Source organism: Rattus norvegicus, chromosome 2 (assembly GCF_036323735.1).
Source record: "Rattus norvegicus strain BN/NHsdMcwi chromosome 2, GRCr8, whole genome shotgun sequence".
Classification (NCBI taxonomy): domain Eukaryota; kingdom Metazoa; phylum Chordata; class Mammalia; order Rodentia; family Muridae; genus Rattus; species Rattus norvegicus.
The window spans coordinates 206,581,745-206,607,096 of record NC_086020.1 but is presented as its reverse complement, the minus strand read 5'-3'; the positions used below and the strand labels follow the sequence as shown (position 1 = coordinate 206,607,096).

General features: G+C 40.2%; 1 protein-coding gene across 2 annotated transcripts in view; it reads left to right on the top strand.

Annotated features, from left to right (window-relative positions):
• The first annotated feature begins 9 nt into the window (after positions 1-9).
• Slc30a7 (solute carrier family 30 member 7) overlaps positions 10-25,352 on the top strand; it is a 62,288-nt gene continuing 36,945 nt past the window's right edge. The window contains exons 1-6 of one of the 2 annotated variants that reach the window (XR_005500303.2): positions 10-283; positions 500-601; positions 13,280-13,393; positions 16,129-16,216; positions 16,829-16,955; positions 21,435-21,584. Coding sequence is in view for 1 of the 2 variants with exons in the window: in NM_001191715.1 (NP_001178644.1) it covers positions 204-283; positions 500-601; positions 13,280-13,393; positions 16,129-16,216; positions 16,829-16,955; positions 21,435-21,584 (661 nt within the window). In the remaining variant the exon portion in view is untranslated. The remainder of the gene's footprint in view (positions 284-499; positions 602-13,279; positions 13,394-16,128; positions 16,217-16,828; positions 16,956-21,434; positions 21,585-25,352) is intronic. The other variant, NM_001191715.1, reaches the window with a different exon arrangement.

The window sequence follows — 25,352 nt, the reverse complement described above, 5'->3', positions numbered from 1 at the left end:
TTTCCCGTCCCAGGACGCGTTGCGCGGCCCGGGCCGGAAGTCCTCGAATTCCCGGGTGTGTGTCTGTGTCTGTGTCTCGCGGCGGTGCCGCGGCCGTCAAGCGCTTTGGGATCCGCGTCTGAATCGTCTCTGCTGTCACTGCCGCCACCATACCGAGTCACTTCTAGAGGGACAGAGACCCGGCCTTTCGCCGGGTGGAGAAGATGTTGCCCCTGTCCATCAAGGATGATGAATACAAGCCACCCAAGTTCAATCTGTTCGGCAAGATTTCAGGCTGGTTTAGGTGCGGGGTGCTGTGTTTGCTGGGAGGGGGCTACCCGGCCGGCTGAGACAAAGCTGGGAGCTTTGGATGGCCTGAGGTCCAGGATGGGAGCGTCACCCTCCTGCTTTGGTGGAAGAAGCATGTGTACTGGGTGGATTTTGAGAGGGGAACCCGATTTCAGGGTCCCGGCCACCCCCTTGTCTCCTGCTTGCTTCTAATCACCTTTCTCGTACCCAGGTCCATCCTGTCTGACAAGACATCCCGGAACCTGTTTTTCTTCCTGTGCCTGAACCTCTCTTTCGCTTTTGTGGAACTACTCTACGGCATCTGGAGCAACTGGTAACCAAAGGGGAAGATGATTGGGGCGGAAGCAGAGGGTGAGGGAGACCAGCCACTATTTGCTTAGTGCCACGTAGCTTCTTACAGGCAGGTTCTTGTCTTACCTTTACCACTACCACTTTGGCTGCATTGCTCTCGCATACACTCACCAAAGGGCAGGGTTGCAGTTCTAAGATCGGGGACCCTTTCATTTCCTGAAACTCCATTAAGCAAAACTGACAGGCAGGCCCCCTCCTCTTTTTGGGGGGAGGCAGATGGAATGAATCTCTTTTCTAACAGCTTGCCTTTGCTATGCCTCAGGAAAAATGGGAGAATTCTATTAGCTAACTTAGCCTGGGTGTGGTGTGGTTTTTCTTTCTTTTCTTTTTTCTTTTTTGGATTTCACCCTTAAGATTATGAGAGTGAAGAGCTGAATGGCCCACATTAATTTGGTCTTTGAATGGCTTTTGAAGAGGTTTGTGAAGAGACCTTTGACAAAGCATATGCCACTGTCTTTTACAGTGAAACTAACCTGTCTCAGGATTTTCCTCATGTCTTTATTGCAGTAGAAAAACCCCTTACAGTTTTCTGAGAATGCCATTTTGATTTGATGGCTTTTGGTGTCACCTTTGGGCTTTTTGCTTGTTCGTTTTTGTTTTCTGGTGTCATGATTTAGGTAGAAGAGAATCCAGTGTGACTAAGGAAATAAAGTCACTAGTATTTAAGTATTTGCTCTGGGATTACTTCTGGGCTTGTGAAATTGCTCTGCAAATAACAGAATGAACACACCTCTCAAGTGTGCTAACTCCATTTCTAGATTTTATTCCCTTTTAAGACTTAAATAAGAGAGGGGCTGGAGTTAATAGTGCTCGGTGCTCTTGCAGTGGATCAGAATTTAGTTCTCAGCTCTATATCTGGTGGCTCACAACTGCCCGTAGCTCCAACTTCAGGAATCTGACACCCTTTTCTTGACCTCACAGCATAAACACACATGTGACAGACACAAACAGACATGCACAGACAGACAGACACGTACACACATGCAGGGATAAAAACAAAATATTAAAGAAAAAGAATCTAATAAAAGATGGGGGAATATAACTCTCCCAGAATCTTTAGGTGTGTTATATAAGGTCTTGGACTAACCTATGCCATTTGTGCTTTATTTTTTGTTACTTATAGTAAGCTAACTTGGTCTCTGTCTTTTAAAATCCATTTTCAGAGAGAAAAAAGATGATAGTCTTTGGTCTCTTGCTCTGTTGTATTTGAGCAAAGTAATTGTTTCAGCAAGGTTATCATGACACCTGTTCTCTGGTGTATACCTTTGATCCCAGCAATTGGATAGCAGAGGCAGGAGTGAATTCAAGGCCACCCTGGTCTATCTACATAGTTCCAGGACAGCCAGAACTAAGGGATCCTGTCTCAAAAAAGAAACAAACAACATAAAAGCCCCCAAACAAACCAAAACCTTTAGTAAGTAGTAAATCATAAAGATTATTGGCTTTGTTATTGCTTGGGGTACAAAGGTCAAATGAACATTAGTAACTTAATTTATTTAATAACCATTTTGATTCCCCTGAGAATTGTGTGTACATTACAAAGGATTCCTCATAACAGATTATTTTTAATCTCATAAACTACTTAATACTTTCAATATATCATATAAGTTGAAAACACTACGATCTTAACTTATATTTGAATATAATATGTTAATAGTGAATATATTCTATTTATAAAATATTTCATATTTTCTTTTTACATTGTGTCATAATTATGGCATATGTGCTGCTTAGTCTATGGCTACATTGTAGCTTATGTACACATATACACGTTTTACTAGCTGCTTTATATATATATGTATATATACATTTATAGTACATACATAGTATGTTTCATTATGACCTTTCATTGGCATAAATCACTTCATGGAATACCTGGCTCTAGGGATTCATAACTTAAGTGTCTGAGCCATTTATTTCATGGAAAGCTGGGCGTATAGAACCTTTCCAGTCTGATCACTTAAAGGACTAAAGCCACTTTTGTCCAAGCTGTTGGTCAGTATACATCATTGCACAAGGGAAATAATTAGTGGAACCTGACTTATTTATTATCTGTCCTTAGGTGATGTGCTCCTCTGTTTTTTCGGGTAACTTTCAGGTGACTTGTTCTGTCATACCCTAATGGTTTATCCTTTCATTGTGTTGTTAAATCGTTCAGCGTTGTTGCCTGTTGTGCTGCAGTCATCTGTACCTTGTATATTAAGTTTCATATCCTTAGTCTCAATATTGGTTTGTGTCAGTGGCTACGAAACAAATTATTTGGTGCTTGGGAGGAGTTAGAAGTTTGTTGTTGTGGTATAGCTTTGTGATATAGTTCTTGCCTACCATGTGCTAGGCCCTGGATTCAGTCCCTAACATTGCTAAATACAGACACACACACACACACACACACACACACACACACACACACACAGTACTATAATCCTGTAATCCCAGAAGATGGAGGCAGGAAGATCAGAAGTTAAAGGTCATGTTCAACTACATACTGAATTAAAAAAAAAAGAATTTTCTTAACTTGGGTCTTTATATAATTTAACTTCCTATGTTATTTGGACACAAAATTTTTCAGGTTTTTTTTTTTTTTTTGATTGATCGACCTCATTATTTCTTTATGATAGTGGATTATTTCTGCTTACTTCTCACCTAAACTGTACTTTGTCTTGGCCATTTCTATGTTTGACTTCATTCTTCAAAAATAAGTTTCAGGTTGTTGAATATAAAAGGCCAAGGAGTTTTTCCCGGCATAGAGGATTAAAGTGTGGACAGAACCTTCCCTTCACAGAGATGCAGAGAAATATGTGCTAGAGTAGCAGCAAGTGTTAAGTCCTGCCTTTGGACCTCCGTTTTCAAAGAAGAACTTGGTTATAGTTGGTCCGTATATACGATGGTGAGGCATCTTCAGTGGGAGAAGAGCTCAGTTCGGTGCACTTCCTCCCACTGACTTTGCGTAAAGCTCACACAGTGCCATCTGTGACAGTGGCAGTCGGGCGTCCCGGCACACAGTAGGAGCTTACTGTATATGTATGAAGGAAAGAATGAGTGATTGACCTTGTGACTCACCTGTCTATACTGACTGCTAGCTGCTAAAACACCAGAGGCAAAAATTAAGCTTCTTTCTTTGGTTCTTAGAAATTGGGAGGGAAGTGTAGGCATACTAGCTGTAATTTTTATTTCCTCCTAGAATGCTTTTCTTTCTAGTATTTTCTCTTTTTTCCCTTTTATTGAAAATAGATTTCTTTTTCATGTACTATAGCCTGGTTATAGTTTCCCCTCCCTCTATTCCTCTCAGTTTCTCTCTACTTCCTTTCCCCACTAGATTCACCCCCTTTCTGTGTCTCATTAGATAATGAACAGGCTTCTAATGGATAATAATAAAATAGAATCTAAGATAAAGCAAAACCCAACAGACTGGAATTGCACAAAACAAACAAACTGAAGGAAAAGAGCCCAAGAAAAGGCACAAGAAACAGAGAGCCACTGAGGAACCCATTAAGACACTAAACTGGAAGCCATAATTCATATGCAGAGAACCTGGTGTGGCCCAGTGCAGATCCTGTTAATTTTCATCCATTTATTGTTGGGTAACTGCATAACTTCAAGGTAATATAAGAGTGTAGTTTTCTATCATCAAGGATATTTTTTTCTGAGTTACAGAAAAAAAACAAACCCAATAATTGTTTGAACAGACAATACCTTTTTTTCCAAGATGGTTGGCAGAGCTCTACCTCTCCCTTGCACCAGAATGCCTGGAGCATCTAGAGAAAAAAAAAAGTCCATATTGGTCCATGGATTTATCTGTGCGCTAACACACAATGCTGTCCCTCACACTGTATCACATGGTCATGTCTAGAAGCAATGTGGTTTAGGGGATATATACTGGAGAAAGAGATAAAGCCATTTAACAGAGGAAGTGGAGGGGTAGTGTTTTAGTTTTCTTCTTTCCAAAGTTAGAGTAAGGCCTCCAGCTCCCTTTGTCTGGGTTGTTTGGTGCCACCCCTCCAACCCACCCCCATATTCTAGTAAGCCACTGTGTCTGGTTTATGTGGTTCACTCTCTGCTGCTGTCCATTGGCTTCACATCTATTTAAGAATTAATTTCAGTTATATCATCTACCACAACTCTTGGAAATAGTCTCACTTAGATACTGATGAAGCTAAAGATTGATGTTTCTGCTTTAATAAATATTTGTCCTAGAAATGCTTAAGGCTATATCGGGTTTATTTGGTTCTGTTTTTATGGAATGTACATAGAAGATTCTCGTAAAGTAATTTCTTGGTGAAAAGTATTCTTGTTAATTGCATAGTTTTCTATTATATTAAAATTTAAAGTTATTTTAGTCTTTTTCAAACTTCTTTTTGTATGACAACTTAACCAGCTGTGGTGGTATTGCTGGCAATGAATTTGCTTATAGTTTTATTTTACATCTTAAAAGCTTAGATAAATATTTCATTTTGAAGAACATTAAGGATCATAGAATGCTGTGGTGTTGTAAGTTATTTCACTACAGATCATCACTTTACTAATAATCAGAATTCTTGTTTTCTTTTCTGTTTTTTAGGTGTGTTCATATGTCATTGTTTGTTTGAGTGCACATGTGTTTGTGTGTGTGTGTGTGTGTGTGTGTGTGTGTGTGTGTGTGAGAGAGAGAGAGAGAGAGAGAGAGAGAGAATACCTGAATTTGAATTTAGTAGCTTTCTCTGTCACTTCCCACCTTAAATTTTGTGAAAGATTCATTGACAGTCTGCTTTTCTAATATCTTGATAATAAATGTATTCTTAGCCCTCTTATTTCACATTATGGAAATCAGCTGGGCAGGGGTTTGTGACTCAAGATAATCCCTTGTCTTCAAATGGGAATTAATAATTTAACAACCACCGTGAATAGACGATTAGCTCAGTTACCAATAGACCCTTTGAGAAAGTTTTTAGGATGGAAAATCTTAAGCAGATATAAATAGTATGGTGGACCTCGTGGAGCCATCGCCCATCGTATACAACCTACAAGCTGTCTTACTCTGTCTCTGTGTCCACTGCTGAGTGACCTGAACAGATATGAGGTGCAGTCTTTCCATATTTGCTTAGTGCTGATGCTTTAACAATGACAGCCACCCCTAAACAATTGTAAATGTTCACGTGTCCTCTATTATGCATTCTTTTTACATTATATTATATAGAGAAGAATCTAGATAACACCCATGCCTAGTGTTTGTTTAGCTGATTGGGAAGATCTTACATCTCTTAAAATCGATAGGTTTTTCTTTTTGCCTTTATTTTCACAAGTGGATTTTTTTTCTTTTTCTTTTTTAAAAACTGGTCTTATACTAGGCCCGTCTCAAGCATCCCAGGGCCAGATTATAGATTCATGCTACCACTCCGAATGTAAAATGAAATACTTTTCAGAAGTTACCTTCCCTTTTCCTCCTGCCCCTACCCCCTCCTTATTTCGGTAAAGGTTAAAGAGGATCATTTGCTCTCAGTTCCTGCAAGCTGGATTGCTCCAGTTGATACCCTGCTCTGACGTCCGCAAGCCTCCCACTCCTGGCTGTCTTAGCTGCCCTCTCTGTGTGGTCCTCTAGGCAGTAGTTACCATGCCTGACACTCACATACATATCTTGTTCTGCAGGCCCGGGCCTTCTCACTCTGCGAAGGCAACAGAATCAGATCCGCACACTCCAATTGCCTCTCAACCATTTCTTTCACACACTGTCCTCTTTAGCCTAGTAAAATCAAAGTTCCAGAAACTTGTAATTTAGCAATTAGATTTACATGTTAAATTCTCAATCCAAAATTCATCCACATAATAAATTCACTGCTAATTGATAAAGATATAAACCGCCCACCCTGACAAGATAAAATCAGTCTAGTTCACCTACATCTGAACCATCCTCCTCCGTAGACTCCAACCTGATCCCTCTCCTTCCTCCTCCTCCCTTCTTCCTAGACTTGTCCCCACCTACCCTTCCTTCTCATCCAATGGTAGGCTATGCCTTACCCTGGACTCGCCTTGCTGCATAATAACATCATCCTGCATCTCCTACCCTCTTTCTATTCTGTTCTTTGTAGGTAGCAAAACACTGTAGCCTAGGCTAGCCTAGTACTTATTAGGTAGCCAGGCTAGACTTATAGAGGTACTCTCTTCTCAGGCAAGACTACAGGTGTGAACCATGGGTGATTTCACTTTTGTTATGTAAGGCCTGTTCAAGTTCTGTTTTACTTATATGTTGCTTGGCCTTTCTCCTTTATGCTATAGTAAATCTCTCTCATTAAAATGTCTTCAACGAGTCACATAAAAACATATCATGACACTTTTAAAAAGAGATTACTGTTTAAAGAGGAACCTAAAACAAGTATGCTGATTATAGGAACTTGTTTTTTCCTTATTACATTTTACTTCATGTACACATCCATAATCTTAGGTAATATCTGTGCCACTTTTATGTTTTACTTTGCTTTTTATTTTTCAAAAGTTTTTATTACATTTTATTCAGTGTGTGTGCACGTGTGTATGTCTTGGTGGACATGTAGAGACCAAAGGATAGCCTGTGGGAATTGACTCTCTCTTTCCACCTTGTGGGTCCTGGGCCTTGAACACAGGTGTCAGGCTTGGTGTCAGGCACCTTTCCCTTCTGAATCAGCTTACTGTCCCTACCTTTATGTTTTAAAGAACACTGCTGTACAGTCCAAATGAGAACTCATAGTGAGTAATGCTTGCTAGTACTGAAGACGAGCAATGACTTTCACATTGTCCTGCCAGTATTCTTACATAGAATGAGAAGCGGAGGCTTTTCATGTTGTTTTTATCTACTCATCTGTAGCTAAGTGACTTTCACATCATGACCCTAGGCTCAGAGAAAGGGCTTCATATCACCTGCTCTAAAAGAACATGGTGCTCTTCCATTTCAGAAGAGGAAGTAGTTTTTCAGGTTGAGTTACATTTTATTAAATGCTAAAAACTACCATTGGAATATAATGCAGTGGTACATCCCGGTTCCACAAAATATATAATGTGTGTGTATGTATGTATGATGTATGTATGTATGTATGTATGTATGTATGTATGTATGATGTATGTATGTATGTTTGTATGTATGTTTGTATGTATGTTTGTATGATGTATGTATGTATGTATGATGTATGTATGTTTGTATGTATGTATGATGTATGTATGTTTGTATGTATGTATGTATGATGTATGTATGTATGATGTATGTATGTATGTTTGTATGATGTATGTATGTATGTTTGTATGTTTGTATGTATGTATGATGTATGTATGTATGTATGTATGATGTATGTATGTATGTTTGTATGTATGTATGTTGCCTGCTATAGTCTATAGGATTAGAAGTGGCAGCACAGCAGAGTCTCTAGTCGGGCGGTAGATCTAAGCTCCAGGGTGTGCTTTCCAGGTTATCTGGGGAAGAAGCTGCTCTAGCGTCCTGTGCTTCATTGTTCACATTTGCCATTTCCTTGGCTGCTGCAGCATTATCCTCATTTCTGCTTTACATCACTCGGTCTCTGTGGGAGTCTCTTCCAAACTTCTACATCTTTTAAATAAAGACACGAGTCAGGACCTCTTCTGAGTTCCTCCTAACCAAGTCTGTCTGTGGTGAGCCTGTCGGAACAAAGTCACATTCGATCTACTGAGGGTCAAACTTTAACAGTCCATGGCAGTGTTTTATTAAATGAATAGATGATAGATAGGTATCAGTAAATGTTTATTAATTTATATTTATCTAGAAAGCATTCTGTTTTTAAAGATGATTTATTGTTGCTTAAAAGCCATTTATAGAATAAAACATTAAGAAATTAAAACATGGATTTAATTGCAACCTCCTGATTTCTGAAGATGGCGAATATATAGACCACATGTAGCTGTGAGGAATCCATCATCCTTGCTGGAGTGAGGTTTATTTTTGATGGTATAGTAGTATTTTGGGAGTTACACACACTTCAGCAAGTAAGCCCTCACCCATGGTCTGCAATAAATAAATCATTGGCTGTTTCTTACAGTTACCAGTAAAGCCATTGGTTCCCCAGATTGGACTTAGGTAGAACTGTGCTTTCATTTGTTGTTGCCACCTCATAAGGAGGAGGTGTGTCTCCTCTGGGAAGACTGATGGCATTGCTCTTGCTGAGCTCAAGCTGAGGGATCTGAGGGTAGCACATGTGCAGACCCAGTTATGGTTCTGTTTCTCTGTGTGTGGGCAGTTGTAAGCTCCATTGCTGTAGCAGCAGTCACTGTGTCCTGATTCACTTAGTGAGGTGTATGGTTGAGGCCAAGATGGCTGCCCAGAGGAAACTTGGTTTTGGAAAGGAGGAAACAATTATAACACGAAAGAGACATAAGGCTACCCCATCTGGGTTAGCCTCTGAGTTGGAAAGTGGGGAAAAGGATGAAGTTGAAGTGTCGCCTTGCCATTCCTTAGGGCTGTGGGAAACAAAGGAAAGAGAATACACAGGTCTATGGTAGGAAGCTCTTTCTGTGGTCCAGAGCCTTGGAACTCAGGGGAAGAGTTGAGTAGTAAAGAGTTAAAACTCAGTGAAAGAGAAAGGTGGTGGATGGAACCCAGTTCCGCAGGCAAGAGAGGACAATTTTCATCAAGAAAGGAGGATTCGGCAGTGAACTTGGGCCTTGGACTGACTGAGCTTTAGTGGCTCCGATGAGACTCACTGTGCCTGCTGCTATGGAAGGAGCCTTTGTGGAATGGGTGAAAACCATGACAACCATTGCCTTTGGCAAGGTGGCCAGAGCACTGATTGGTAGGTCCTGTTCTCCACCCCTCACCCCTCCTCTACCCCCGCCACACCCCGTAAGCCTGGTATTGAAGTGTAGATGTATTAGTGTAGGCCATTTTATATTTTTCCCATTTTTTAGGTAATTTTTAATTTTATCAATATTTTATAGTGTCAGAGTATAAGTTTTAGCATTTGTTAAATTTATCCTTCAAAATGTTAATTTTTCTTTTGAATGCTGTTGTTTTTAACTTTTAAAGTTAAATTTTAAGTTAAATGTTTAACTTTTGTTCTTTGTTACCATGTAGGAATGAAAATTATTTTGATGTTGATTCAAGCAGGGTTTTCTATGTATTCTTTTTAATATTTTTATATGTAAGATAATAGCATCTATAAATATACATAGTTTCTCTTTTTTTACTCCGAGGAACTTTGATTTTGTTTCCTACCTTACTGCTCTGTTTAGATTCTCAGTAAAATGATGACTAACAAATGAAAAGGGGCATCACTGTCATGTTCCTGATCTTGGGGAAACAGCTTTTCGCTTTTAGTCAGTGAATTTTACCATTTAATGGCAGTACCAGCTGTATCTTTCTGTAGCTGTCATAAAGAAAGTCAAGGAGAGTCTTTGCGTTTCAGTCACCAGGTATGCTACATTTTATGCAATGTCTTTTGTCTGTTGAAATTTTTGTCCTTTATTCATATGATACATTGATTGATTTTATATAGTATCCATGAGTTCTTGAATTTAGTCACATTTGGTCAGGATATGTTTACTCTTGAATCCCATTATTGGATCTGCCTCCTGGTGTCTTGTTGAGGGATTTCGGATTCATATTCATAAGAGGTACTGGTACACAGTTTCTTTCTCATTGGCTCATCTGGCTTTGGTCTTAATCTAACACTGGTCTTACCCTGGGGACGTATTCTCTTCTGTTTTTTTCCAAGTGATCATGAAAGATTCATAGTGTTTTTAAATGCTTGTGGCTTAGTGAGGCCAACAGGGAACACTTTGTTGATAGTTGTTGCTGTAAGCTTTCAAAGAACCAAGTCAGTCTTTTCTCACCATAGGGTTCAGATTAACTTTCAGATAGATTTATGACATTTGTTGCCTCTCAGACTTGTTTTTAGATGGTTTGTTACATATAGTTCATAATCTTTCCTTATTATTCCTTTCCATTCTGTAAAGTCAACAGTATCCCTCCTTGGTGTTGGTTTTAGTGGTAAGAATGTTTCTGTTGTCATTGGTGTTTTTGATAAAAACTCACTGTGTGGCCCAGCCTCAACTTCCCTTAACTTCTGTCATCTGCAGTTACAGCCTCCATGCCTGAGGCTTGGGTCTTTTTCATGGATCAGTTGACATAATGGTTGCCAATTTCCTTGATCTTGTCAAAGAATAAACATTTGGTTTTGATATTTTTTCCCATTTAAAAAGAAATCTCAGTTGTCCTTAAAGAATAGAAGTAAGCCGAACCCCTCATGTCTTGGAACATGTTGTCATATTATGTTCTGACTTGAATCATTTCCGGTAAGGATAGTCTGTGACTTACATTTCCCCTTTCTGTCAACATGTAGGTCTTACCCTCTCCCCATGGTACTCACTAACTAACTACCCTGGATTATGATTCACTTTCTTTCAGAAATTTTGGGTAATTCTCAATTACTTCATCTGATTCTTTTTTTTTTAAGTCTTTTTTTTTTTTAAGATTTATTTATTTTATGTATGTGAGTACACTGTAGCTGTCATGAGTACGCTGTAGCTGTCCATCTGATTCTTTCATGTAAAGTTTCTGTTATGGAAATTCTCCTTTTGTTCATGAATGTTCTCCAGCTTCACAGCATATTTTTTAATGCATTCTTTATTTTTTTATTTGTATTTGTCTGTGCATCAATGCATGCCTGGTGCACACAGAGGCCAGAAGAGGGTGTTGGATCCCCTGGAACTGAAATTACAGGCGTTTGTGAGCCACTGTGGATGCTTAGAACGTAATCTGATGTTTTCTAACTACCGAGCAGTCTCTCCGGTCTCTAATCATATTTATTTTAAAGCTCTCTGACGGGGTTGGGGATTTGGCTCAGTGGCAGAGCGCTTGCCTAGGAAGCGCAAGGCCCTGGGTTCGGTCCCCAGCTCCGAAAAAAAGAACCCAAAAAAAAAAAAAAAAAAAGCTCTCTGACAGTTCTAAGATCTGGGCGCTTTCTGGTTCTGACTCTGCTGCTTGCCTTAGTTCTTCACTGGGAGTCTTTGATAATAGTACTCATCTTCTCCTCTCTTCTCCCTTTAAGTACTTCACATAATGCTTGATTATGTCACAAATAGTTACTACATACTGAGTATTATATTTAAAGTAAAGCCTGAGTTTATAGTTACTATGTACAGAAATGGCTCACCTCTGTACCTTCATGACCGTAGACTGTAGTAGGGATTTGAAGGTGGTCCGTAGTTGATCTAGGCTTGAGTCTGGGGGTTTATTTCTGATGATGAATTTTCCTGACAGTTCAGTTTTCTTGTTGCTCTTATGGACCTGTGCTTGGTGTAAGATTTAGAGTAGTAGAGTACTGGATACTTGATCATATCTCTCCAGCCTCTAATCATATAATCGATCATGATGCTTGATCAGTTCTCAGCTTTCAGCAAGTCTGTACTACAGCCAGGTCTCTCTGTGGTCTTGGTAGATTTCTCTTGCCATGTCACAAGCTTGCTGAAGACATGCTGTCATTTCTGCTGTGGTTTTCGATTCAGTTCAGTTCAGGTTCAATGAGTGTCAGAGTTCTTTTTTTTTTTAATTTTTTTTTTAAAGATTTATTCATTTATTATATATAAGTACACTGTAGCTGTCTTCAGATACACCAGAAGAGGGCATCAGAGCCCATTACAGATGGTTGTGAGCCACCATGTGGTTGCTGGGAATTGAACTCAGGACCTCTGGAAGAGCAGTCGGGTGCTCTTAACCTCTGAGCCATCTCTCCAGCCCCCGAGTGTCAGAGTTCTTGCTTGCTTGCTTGCTTTCCTTTCTTTCTTCCCTCTTCCTTTCTTCCTTCCTTCCTTTCTTTTAAATAAAGAATGGAGGTTTGGTGCTGGAGAGATGGCTCAGAGGTTAAGAGCACTAGTTGCTCTTCCAGAGGTCCTGAGTTCAATTCCCAGCAACCACATGGGCTTCATAACCATCTATAATGAGATCTGGTGCCCTCTTCTGGTATTCAGGCATATATATATAGGTATATACATAATAAGTAAATAAATTTTAAGGAAAAAAGTAGAAGTTTGTTAAACTTGTAGTTCTAGAGGCAGTGAAATCCAATATGAAGGTTCTGACAGCTGGTAAAAGGGTTTTCTGGTTGTATCAGCACAGAGAAGCTATCACAGATTGAGAGCTGAGAGTGGACAGTTAATAACAGACATGGGCCTGAAGAGACAACTTAGTTTTAAGAGTACTGGCTGCTCTTGCCGAAGACCCAGGCTCAGTTACTAGCATCCTCGTGGCAGCTCACAACTGTCCGTAACTCTGTATCTAGGAATCTAACACTCTCTTCTGGCCTCCATGGGCATCAGGCACACATGGGGTACACATGCATGCATGCAGGTGGTCATACATATAAAGTAAAACAAAAACAAATCTTTAACAATAATAATGACAGCAGGCTTCTTTGCCCTAGGATAAGGGCCTCCCCCACGTCGGCAGTATGGACCTTTGTGACGGACAGTGGGCGAGTTCTGTGCTGCTGCATGTGCACATGGCTGTTTTTACTGTTCTCAACAGCGCTGGGCTTTTAGTTAACAGGGCCTTTCTCTCTGTGTCGTACTTCAGTACTGCCTTAGGAGGTAATTCCAGATGGACCTTAGTTGTTAGGGAGAGGCTACTCTTTGCTTTGTATTATAACGCACCATTATATTTGTTCTTTTTCAGCCTAGGCTTGATCTCCGACTCGTTCCACATGTTTTTTGATAGTACTGCCATATTGGCTGGATTGGCAGCTTCTGTCATTTCCAAGTGGAGAGATAATGACGCTTTCTCTTATGGGTAAGTCTTTAAAATACGTTTATTGAACTATTAAGATACACAGAAAAATATACAACTCTTAAAGCCGTGAGATTTTGAACTTACTTGTCAGACTTTTTATAGTCCTTCCTATGCACCTCCCTCAGGGCTACCTTCTAACTTCCTGGATTAGATTTGCCTGTTTTAAAAGTGTATGGAGGAAGGAAAGGTAATGGGGAGATGAAGAATTACATTAGAATCCCAAAAATAAAAGATTTTTTGAAAATATATGATCAGACTCTGTAACGTAATGTTTTTCGTATAGAACTTTTGTTTGGGGATAAGACAATGTAGGGGATATGTTGTTGCTGTGTGAGGGCTTCCTCAGAACCTTTTTCTTTTTCTGACAAAGAAAATGATATGAAACCTATGTTTGTTTCTATTCTGTTACTAAAGGGATACTTTGCTGTTATTTCAAATCATTTCACAAAATGGTTTTATTTGTCTTTTTAGCTTTGTTCTTATATATGCTGACTTCATCTCTGATTTGTACACTCAGTCACTTACTGTGTAAGGACCTTTGATGATCCAGATTAGAGCAGAACTGACTTCCTGCCCCACTGATTGGGGAAGCAATGGGGTTTTCATTATTTGATTTAAACTTCCTGATTTTCCTGTTTTGAGTTCAAAGGCCATTTCTTACTACCATTCTGTTCATCAGAAATGAAAACTAATATCCACCTTTGTCATGGTGTTAATTCCTTCCCTCCTTCATTTCTTTCCTCGGGCCTTTCTCATGTCTGTTTCTCACCTCCTGCCTGTCTGTCTGTCTGTCTGTCTGTCTGTCTGTCAACTTTGCACCATATCCTCATGCTCATCCCTCCTGACTCTCACTCTTGCCCTCCCCTCCCATACTCCTCTTGGCCTGTCTCCTTCACCCTCTTTAGTCTGTGCTTCTCGCCTTGGCTGAGGAGTTCAGACATGAGCCATGCTTGGGCAATCTTTCATAAATTGCATTTTAATTCTAAGACTTACTCCGTTCAGGTAAACATGATCATCTATGATCATTTGTCTAGCTTTCTTTGTTTTACCAGATGCAATAGTGTACTAAGCTAACCCATGCACCATGAGAGTGCATGAAACATGTCTACCAAAAGACGCCTAAAAACGTTCTTGCCTTTGATCGTGAAATTTAGTGAGCTGAGAAACAGACGCTTTCTGTCAAGTATTAGCTCTGGGACTAGAGGGAGAGAGCAAAAATGCTCTTGTTTGAACAGTAATTCTACTGACTTATTAGATAAATCTCTTTTAGTGTTAGTTATAGAAAACTGGCTGTATATTACTTTAATTTAGTAAACTTTTCTCCAAAAAAGTACATGCTTTAATGAATAGTACATGATTTATTTTCTTGTATCTGTTTAAAATGGAGTGTAAAGATTCATACTGTGCTGCATCAATCTGATGGGATGGACTCAAATGTAACTAGGTAGAGGGGCCGTGACAAGTTTGTTCAGCCCAGCATGGTTGATTGCATACGGTTGTACTTCCAGAACTTGGAGGTAATTTCAAGCCTAGCTGTAGCTTCTCACTGAGTTCCAGGGCATCCTGAGAAGGTCTCTACATACAGCAGTCTTCTATTAGAAAAGAAAATGTTCTCTTTACTTGAAAAAAAATGTTTTTACAGCAGAACATTACATTTAGAAGTTGATATAGAAAACTAGCTAAGCCAGGTGGTAGTGGTAGTACATGCCTTTGATCTCAGCACTCGGGAGGCAGAGGCCAGCCTGATCTACAGAGTGAGTCCCAGGATAGTCAGGGCTATACTGAAAAACCCTGTCTCCAAAAAACCTTAAATAAATAAATAAATAAATAAATGGAAACAAAAATAAAGATAGGCTCTTTACATAGTCTCACTTGGCCTAGATGTCACAATCCTCCTGGTCCAGCCTCTGCTGGGGTTGCAGGTGAATGGCACCACACAGTATCTGAAAGAGGAGTTTTGCTGCTCTGCAGTGTTGATGAAGGACTAGTGGACGTGAACACACTTGGACTAACGCGAAGATATGTAAACATAAAGTAAAAGTCGTTTCCATGCCTGTAACATGCCGTAGAGATGAGTGAGATCTTCCCCCAGGGCTTCACCTACGTAGGAAGCAGAAAACACTGGATGCCAGAGAGAAAGGACAGGCATTTAAAAATGGTCTCCTAGAGCGATGTGAAGACAGAGTCAATTCTAAAAATAGATAAACAAACGTTTAGGCTGATATGTTAGTCTTAGGAAAAGATAACAAACATCTCAGGTTGTCTCTGCCACGATGCAGGGATGCAGGGATGCAGGGGTGCTTTAACCCTGCTTGAGATCAGCGCTCCATTTCCTGAAGACGTCATCACTATAAGGTATGAAGCAAAGCGTGCATTTTCAGAAAGGGAGGAAGAAGTATGTGTAAAACAGATGTCCTGGGCACATTCTCTGACTTTCTTTGTCCCTTCAGCGGTGACTTGAGACTCACAGTTCTGTGACAGGCCTTTTATGCTCAGTTACTATCAGGAGGCCTTTTGCGTTCTGAAGTCTGTGTTTTGTGACATTTGGTATTAAAAATCATTCACAGTAAATTAGTTTTCTCGTTTTGTTTACATTATCATATAAATGTTTTCTATAAATAAAAAGACTTTGTTGGCACTTAAAATTATGTAATATGCTTTATAATCTCTGAAATGTATGTGGTCATTTGGATTTTAAGACGTATAATTCAGTTTACCTCATTCTTCTTCTTTAGGTATGTTAGAGCGGAAGTCCTGGCTGGCTTTGTCAATGGGCTGTTTTTGATCTTCACTGCTTTCTTTATTTTCTCAGAAGGCGTTGAGGTACAGTAGAAAATCGTTAAAGTCAGGAAATGACCTTTTCAATGAAAGCCTTTTAAAGCTGTAATAGTAATTGAGACCTTTCCAACTATCGTGTATTGAGGTTTGTCTTGTGTTTAGAGGAGGACTTAGGAAATAGTTGAAACATTTACATTATATGAAATGTCTTGAGATGGGAAGCAAGGAAACAGTAAACGCTGTGAATGAAGCGTTGCTAGTGAGCAGTAGAGGTGCAGTCTGTGTAATGAGGGCCTTTAGGAGTTGTTTTTTAAAAAAGAACAACCTGGAGTCTAGAACCTGGGAGCTTTGCTAGTGAACTTTAAATACTTGGTGTACATTTTGTAAAAATGGAAGGAAGATGTGAAGATTAGTGAATTTACAGAGGGCAAGAGAAACAGGTTTAGAACCACATATCCTCACACCTACTTGCCTTCGTTTAGAAACAGTAATTGTTCCTTTTTCTGTAATATGCAAAGAGTAGTTTGAGCTGTCTCAACTTTTAGCAGGAGTTTTAAACACTTTTACTTCTAAAATTTTAACACTGCATCATATTGCCACCAGTTGCTCAATCTAGAATTGTATCAATGTTGTTTCCCTGTATTGTGTGTTTTCTAGAGAGCATTGGCTCCTCCAGATGTACACCACGAGAGACTGCTGCTTGTTTCGATTCTTGGATTTGTGGTAAACCTAGTAGGAATATTTGTTTTCAATCATGGAGGTCACGGACATTCTCACGGCTCTGGTATGATGGTTAGAACTATTTGTTTCTTCATTTTTTAGCTGTGTGTGTGTGTGTGTGTGTGTGTGTGTGTGTGTGTGTGTGTGACCACACACGTGCACAGAGATATCAGAGGACAGCTTGGGGATAGTTCAGGGCCATGTATGTATGTATGTATGTATGTATGTATGTATATCTCTTGCATGTTGCTGTCATTACTCTAGAAAATAATTTTAAAGTTAGAAAAGTATGCTGTCTAGATCTCAGAAATGTCTTCTTGAACCAGCCCTTGTACTTCTCCATAGCCCTCCATCCCAGTGCCTTCCAGAGCTTCTGTGTGCGTTATATTCATAGGGATCGCTCCAGAGTTCTGCCTTATGTATATTTAATTCATATGAAAAGACCAGTGTCAGAAAACCACAAATCTAGTTATTAAATCAAACTGTGTATTTGTAATTTACTATATAATGTGTTTCTAAGATCCGTCCATTGATAGATGTTGGTCTACTACCTTGCATTTTTTCATTAATTTATGAAATCATTTTATTATAACGAACTCACGTTGTCAATGGCCATAGAAAACTCCGTGTTATGAAGCCAGGATGCTTACAATTCCAGCACTTGGGAGACCAAGGCAGGAGGATTAATGCTAGCTCCAACTTACCTGTTCTACATAGTGAATTCCAGTCTATCTAGGGTATGTAGAGAAAAACTGTCTCAATCACAAAGCGAAATGAAAACGGAAACAAACAGATTAAACCCCCAGAATAAGAGAGGATAGGAGAGCATGTGAAGCTGCTGTGCTGCACAGTTCAGATCGACACCATTTCCAGCTCTACAGTCAGTTCTTTTAATTCAGTGTGTGTAAGTAGAACTCGTAAAGCATGTACACACTTTTAATACATAGATGTTTTTAGTTTTCAAATTGCCTTCCAAAATGACTGTCATTCAGTTTACTCCCAGAAACAAATGTAACTTGTTAATTTTGTAGTGTTAATTTTTCTCCCCAACCCACATCAACCTTTAATATTACAGATTAAAGTGGTTTTGCTCACATTTGATAGAGGGTAGCTTTTGTCCTTTCATGTTTCTGGTTAGTAGTGAAGATGAACAATCTGTTGGTGTGTTCCTAGGCTATAAGCGCTTCTCTGTTGTTTTTTTCCTACTCCGTTTATAAGTTACAGTATTACTTATAGTATTGCTACTTTCCTTTGTTTTATGTGTTATAAATATCTTTCCCAAGTTGATGCTTGTATTTAAGGTTTTATACAAATTAATTCCTATAGGGATTAGTCTGTGATGGTTAACATTAATTGTCACAGACACAATCTATATTTTGGGAAGACGGTCTCAATGAAGGGTTGGGTACATTAGGTGGGCATACCTGAGGGGGGTTTGTCTCAGTGTAGGTAACTGACCCGAAGGCACCATTTCCTAGAAGGGGTCCTGAACTGAGCTTAGCAGCAAGCCAATGTAGCTTCCCTGGAGAGGTGCTATGGATAGCTGTTAGAAGTCCTCGTCCTGACTGAAACCTAGCAGAGCAAGCTGAAACAAACCCTTCTCTTCACAGCAGCAGAAATGAGAGTACAATGTAGTCTGACTTTTGGTTTTTGTTTTTTGGTTTTTGTTTGTTTCTTTTGTTTTTGTTTTGTTTTGTTTTGTTTTGTTTGTTTTTTTTGGTGTATTATATTTTTCCTTTGTTTCATGGATTTCCTTTTCTAGGGCCATGGATACTAAATCCTCCATATTAATACTTTCATTTTGGTTTGATGGTTTCTTGCCACCTCTTTTGCTCTTCCATCTATACATTATTTTTTCTAATGAGTGACTTTGAGATATTTCTCCCTTAGAAGGAATAAACATTTTCCAGTCATTTTCATGTCCTGGGAATAACAGCATCTAGTTCAGGTGCTTAGTAAGTTAACTCAGTAATATACAAGCATTCCGCCCACTCTACTTTTGTCCTCTTCCTCTATGATTATTGAAATGCATGCTTGCAACCCATTGGTACAGCTTTACACTAACTGGCGCGGGTCACTATCTTTTCTGTGTCTTTGTGCTTGTCTTCCCAGTTTCCATTTTTCTTAGTGTGGGTTTGAACTACTCTTTAGTGACCTTTGATTTACCCCCAAAGCCCTCTACTATTCTGAGTGAGCAGTCGTTCACCTGGATTGCCTCAACCTCTCCTTTATTTTAAAAGGAGTTCTGTAGATTATAGAATTTTTGATTTCTGCACCTCACCATTTCGATAATTATCCATTGCCTTTTGGCCTCTAGGATTTCTTTCATTTGTTACATTTTTAAATTATTTATTTAATTTGTATGTGTGCGTGTGTTTTTGCATGTGTGTATGCATGTGTGTATGGCACATATGTTGACAAAGGTGTTATTTGGCATGTGGAGGAACATCCAACATTCTATTTGCTTATCAGCTTGGCTGTCCTGCTTGCTGCGGCTGTGGCTTCTCTTCCTCTTCCTCCCCTTCTTCCTCCTGTACGTCCTCCTCCTCTTCCTCCTTCTTCCACCTTTTGTTCTAGAACCATCTTCCTCAGAGCAAACGGTAGGCAAGCTGTCAGGCTACATATGTGTGTGCATACTCCTGTGTGATGTGGGAGTTTAGCTAAGACCCTGAGTCAGCTTGACATTATGTCTAAACAGTAGGAGCTGTACCTGTAATTCCAGCAATTGGGAGGCTGAGGCAGGATTGTTATTTCTGGGCCAACCTGGTATACATGGTGAGATCCTCAGTACTTGGGGTTTTGCTGACATCTAGAAGATCCACCTGAGTCCTGCTCTCAGTGCAACACATGCTGTTAATTGAAACAGGAACAAGGAGAGGACTCACCTTGGTCTGGTCTCCCTGAGGACTGCTCTGTGAATCTGAGATTTCAATTAGTATCTGAACTGTGGGTGGACATTAGCTATATAGCAAGAAAATCTGACCTTCAAGATTGTCTCATGTTTGGCTTTCATCAACTGATGTCTGATTTGACATCACATTCTATTTGAACTTGGATGGATCTCTTGCCTGTAATGATAATCAAACTGATAATTTCCAGCCACTGGCTCCTGTTTCTCTTGTCTCTTTCTCTTGTTTTCTGGAGACTCTGACTAGTTTTCTTCATTCCCTTTTCTTTCTGCTTTTGAGAGTGTGATTTCTATTTTCCTTTCTGTACATTGGTCTCAGATTCTGCAGCTCAGAACTCTTACCGAGTCCTAGGGATGACTGTTTTATTTCGCTGTAGTTCCAGAATCTCTGGTATTTAATTTTTTTCTACCCTTCTCCTCTCTGTACCTCTTCCATATATATTTTTGTTGTTTTGAGACAAGGCCTTGCTTTATAGCCCATGCTCAGCTTTTGACTGCTGCCTCAGCTCCCTGAGTACTTAATTATAGGCATGAGCTACTGTTTCTGGTTTTATGATTTCTATGCTGTTACTGTTAGTGACGTACTATAGTGAGTCTTCAGACCCAGTTTCTTTTGGCTTATTGAATGTGGTTATAATAGCTGGTTAAAATCTGCCCACTAAGTCCATCTCTGGGCCTTTCAGTCATTCCCTGGACCAGTTGACAAATCATATGCTTCTTATAGTGCGTGGCTATTGAGTTGTCTCGTAATTTTTACTTTAAAAGTTTTTCTTTTGTTTTTATTCTGTCTTACTAGTGGGCACACATAGTAGTCACTCAGAGTTTAGTCAGGTTCCTTAAGTGACTTGTAAATGCCCCTCTTTTGACAAAGGGATCTTTGTGAGAAAGTCCATCTTCCAATCCCACCTCCTGGTTTACGAGACAGCCCTAACATTGATTTCCCGCTTGCTCAGGGTCAGTAAGATGGAGGGCAGTTCCTTGTTTTCCTGTCACACTCATAGCCTGTGCACACCCTTTTACGTTCTCAGGAGTGTGTTGCTGCTTTCCAGAGTCCCTATGGAATCTGTCTCCGAGGTTTTCCTGAAGTTCCTAGACTCCAGAGCAGCTTATTCCCTTCTGGGATTTCCTACAGCTGTCTTAGTGCCTGGAGTTCAGGAGCTCTCAGTCAAAAATGCAGACTAACCAGAAGTTGGTGTGCACTCAAAGCAACCCGATCGATCTCTCTGTTAGCTACCGCTTGCTGGCTTTGGGTTGTTTGGGGGCTGGGGAGGAACTGTTTTCCCTAACAAAGCCCAGTCCCTGCATTCCCTGGCTCTGACTGAGTGCTAGAGCTCTGACACGGTTACTTTATTGCTTGTTTTTTCTGTGTCTTTGTGACTTAGGAGAGGGGCGATTGGCTGAGCTCCTCTTTGGGGCTTACTGGAAGGCCATCAGGAATGCAGGTCTCCCATAGATCCTGCTGGATTTGCCTTTTCTGGCCTGCAGAGTTTATTCCCATGCTCCATGGTAGGAACTCGGGATTGTTTGAGAAGCAAGTGTTGGCCGCATTGAGTCTGGAGACAGGATTCCTAACTAGTATCATTGTAATCAATTATGTATCTTTACATATATTGTTCAAATATTCTTTTTTTCTAGGCCATGGACACAGTCATTCCCTCTTTAATGGTGCTCTAGATCACAGCCATGGCCATGAAGACCATTGCCATAGTCACGGAGCCAAACATGGAGGTGCACACAGCCATGACCATGACCATGCTCATGGACATGGGCACTTGCATTCCCACGGTAAGAGCTGCTGGAGCACCAGCAGAGGGCAGCAGAGGGTTCGTCTCCAAACAAGGAGGATGAGGTGACTTTTCCTAGTTGAGAAGGGAACCTTGCAGTAGCCTGACGAGTGAGACCTCAGTTTCCTAGCTTCAGAAACAAGATTCTGATCACAAGTACAATTTGGGCTCTATGGGAACAATAAAAGACGTATATATTGAAGAAAAAAAATCATCTGCTGGAAGGACACAATCAGCCTCTAGTGAGTCTGTCTAGCTGGTTTCCAGGCTGAGATTCTCTTTTTGTACCATAATGTGAAAGTAAGGCAGTGAATTTGCTTCTTTCTTTTATTTTTTCAGTGAGTTTAAGACAATGCTAGGCCTTTGATTGTGTGAAAGAGAAACAGTTGAAGCTTAGCAAATGAAAATTATGATTAAGTCTGACAAGGTCTTTTCTAGTATATGTTATGAAAATAGTAGAAATTTTTCAATTTTTATTATAACTGGTTATGCTGATGGCCTAATACTTCCATATCCCTTCAGAGATTTTTCTGTAATAGCAGTAGATAGTAAATTATGAAGTATTTATCAACATTTTATTTCAGATCATTTATTTACAAGTTCTTAGTATACATTGATACAACTGCTTAGGTAACACAATATGACCACATCTTAAATGTTTACTGGTACTGGACATATTGACAGAATATGAAAACTTTGCATATAAAAACAACGAGAAGAGCCTTGAAGATCAGATATTCTAAGGCCTAATTGCAGTCTTCAAAGTTTCAGAATTCCTTATTGAAACATGATTGGTAAAGAAACTGCTCTGCACATTCATTGATTATGCCTGATCTCAGGGATTAGTTTGCCTGACAGACATTTCCTTCACTTCTTCATTCCATGTTCATTCATTTAGATTAGAGCACAGCATACCTACACTCCCGACAGCCGGAAGTGTGGCCGTGTTATCTGTAATTGCTCCAGTGTTGTACAGCTCTCCAGGCTTTATGCATAAGTAGTGTAATGAACCTTGTGTCCTTTGGCAATTACTTCTCCAACCTCCAGCACCTAGAAAGTGCCAACCTCCTCTCTGTTTCTGTGTGTTTGACTCTGTTAGCTTCCTCATATGGATGGTATCTGGTCTTTATCATTCTGTTTTACTCATTTCACATGTCTTCCCAATTTATCCTAGATTGCAGCTTTCTCTTTTATAAAGAAGAACGACCCCTGTTCATCCATCAGCACATTTGGGTTGCTTCTGTGGCTTGAGTGTGGACTCTTAGGCTGCAGTGAGGGGAAGTACACCTAGATGCTGGGATCTGGTTCGACTCCTTTGGTTATGTGCAGAACTGACACTGGTGCTCGTGTCGTAGCTCTGTTCACTGTTGGGGAACCACAGACTACTATTGCAGTGGTTGTGCCGTTTGCATTCCTACTAACAGTGCATAAGGATTTCCTTTTCTCCATAGGCTTGCCAGTACTTTTGAAAAAATATATTCTAGCTCTGAGTCTTCCTACAAATTTACTTGAGATTTTGGTTTGATTTTTCTGCCTAGTATTGGTGTTAAATATCTTTTTGTATACCCACAGAGCATTTTTTCAGTCTGACAAAATTTTTCCTTTGCGTTGTTTGAGTTCTTAATGTATTTTTGGTCTTAACACTCAGACATACAGCTTTTGGGTATGTTCTGCACACCTAAGACCACTGTTTCCTTTGTTGATTTGTTCCCTGGCTGTGCAGAGGCATTGTAGTTTGGTATAGTAATCCTATCAATCAGTTTGTAGGACGTCTTTCAGTCTAGTATGCTATGTTTTGAAACAGACTGGCAGTTTTAAAGACCTTGATCTTTCAACATATTTGCTTACATATATTATGCTAATAATTTTGAAAAATTGCTTACCTCTCACAAATTTATAAAATAATTTCTGAAGTATTACTGCAATTAGAAGCAAAGAATATGATTTCTGGCACACAATACTTCAATTAATTAAACAATTAATTTGCTTACTTGATTTGGCCTTTGGAGACAGGATCTCAGTATGTGGCCCTGGTGGCCTGGAACTCATTATACAGCCCCAGGTGGATACAGTTTGCTCTCTGCCTCCTCAGTGATGAGTTTCCAAGTGTCTCCTTATAAATAATATTTTAGGATGAAACATCTACACGATTCTATTGAACACTGTCCTAGTTCTATTTCTGTGTGGTAAAAACACTGACCAACAACAACTTGAAGAGGAAACCCAAGTCTACACTGTAATTCCAAATCCTGTAGCTGATGCCTGCCATCTGAGACTTATTGTCTCGTGGGCTCAGGCAGCCCCTCCTCCAGCTTTCTCATCCACAACTTGTCGCCTGGGCGCAGGCTGGCTCCTCCTCACTCCTCCACTGTCCTTGTCAGGTGTCTCCAGTCTGTTGGGGTCTCTACTGCACCTGATGTTGTACCTTCCCCAAGGGCTGAATGGTCTCTCCTTGGAAACTATAACCCTGCCACATGATGCCAAGCCTCGACTTTATCCCATAATCCCATTTAATCCTTAGGTCTCCTCAAAACTAAAGACATGCCTTCATCAGTGGTCCCTCTTGCTCTCTTACAGGACCAAGCTAAAGCTGCCATCATTGTCCATTCAGTCCTGTAGCTTTTGTGTCACCAAAGTCAGTACTATGTGGGAGACGTGCACCCTACCTGGTTCCCCTGCCAGCTTGCAGTACAGCCTTAGCCTGCTTCAGGCCACAGCCTCTGAATCCTGCTCCTGGACAGATACTTCCCAGAAGAGCTCATCTCTGATGCTGGTCTTTTCTTACTCAAAGCTGATTCTTCAGCCCCAGAGAGCCAGCATCAGCTGTCCTGGTAAAACAACAGTTTCGGCTCCACAGATTTTTAATTGAAATACCACATGAATGGGTCTGTAGGTCCCACTAAATTTCCCAAGGCAGACCGTGATCATCTGCACTGCCCAGGCCAGTCCTATCTTCCAGGCTCCTGTCACAGCTTAGGATGAGCTCTGAGCAGGCCTTATAGACCAGAGTTCCAAATACTTCTGTGGTCCTCCCTGGACAGGATTAAGCCCTAAGTATATCCTATTTGTTTCCTGCTGCTGTGATAAAGACCACAGCCAAAAGCAATCTGGGAAGGAAAGGGTTGACTTTACCTTATAGGTGACAGTCCATCAGCAAGGGAAGTCAAGGCAGGAACCTGGAGCAGGAACTAAAGTAAATACACTCAGTGGATTCACTGCCTTGATGATCTGATGCCCACCTGCCAGAGCCATAGAAAATTATAAAACTCACATCATCAGATTCCCCTTATTTCCTCCATTTCACTTCCTTTCTAGAATTTCTTATTAATGGAGTATGCTTGTATGCAGTCCTAACTGATTACGTGTCCTGCATCTTAGCAATAAGCTATGAGCACTGGACAGACACAAAGACCTTAGTTTGGTCCTCAGTGTCCTCATCAAATGTTGGGAGCAGAAGGTGTTCTGCATCTCCACCCCTGGGTGAGTAGACACAGACGGCTCCCTGAAGCAGACAGTCTAGCTCAGTGGCTCATGACCTTCCTAATGCTGTCACCCTTAGTACAGTTCCTCATATCATGGCGATCCAGCCGTAACATTATTTCATCACTACTTCACAACTGTTGTTTTGCTACTGTTATGAATCATAATGTACATGTCTGATATGCAGGGTATCTATATACCACCTCCAAAGGGGTCATGACTCACAGGTTGAGAACCACTGGACTCTAGCTGAGTAGATGGGCTTCAGGATCAGTGAGAAGCCTTGTCT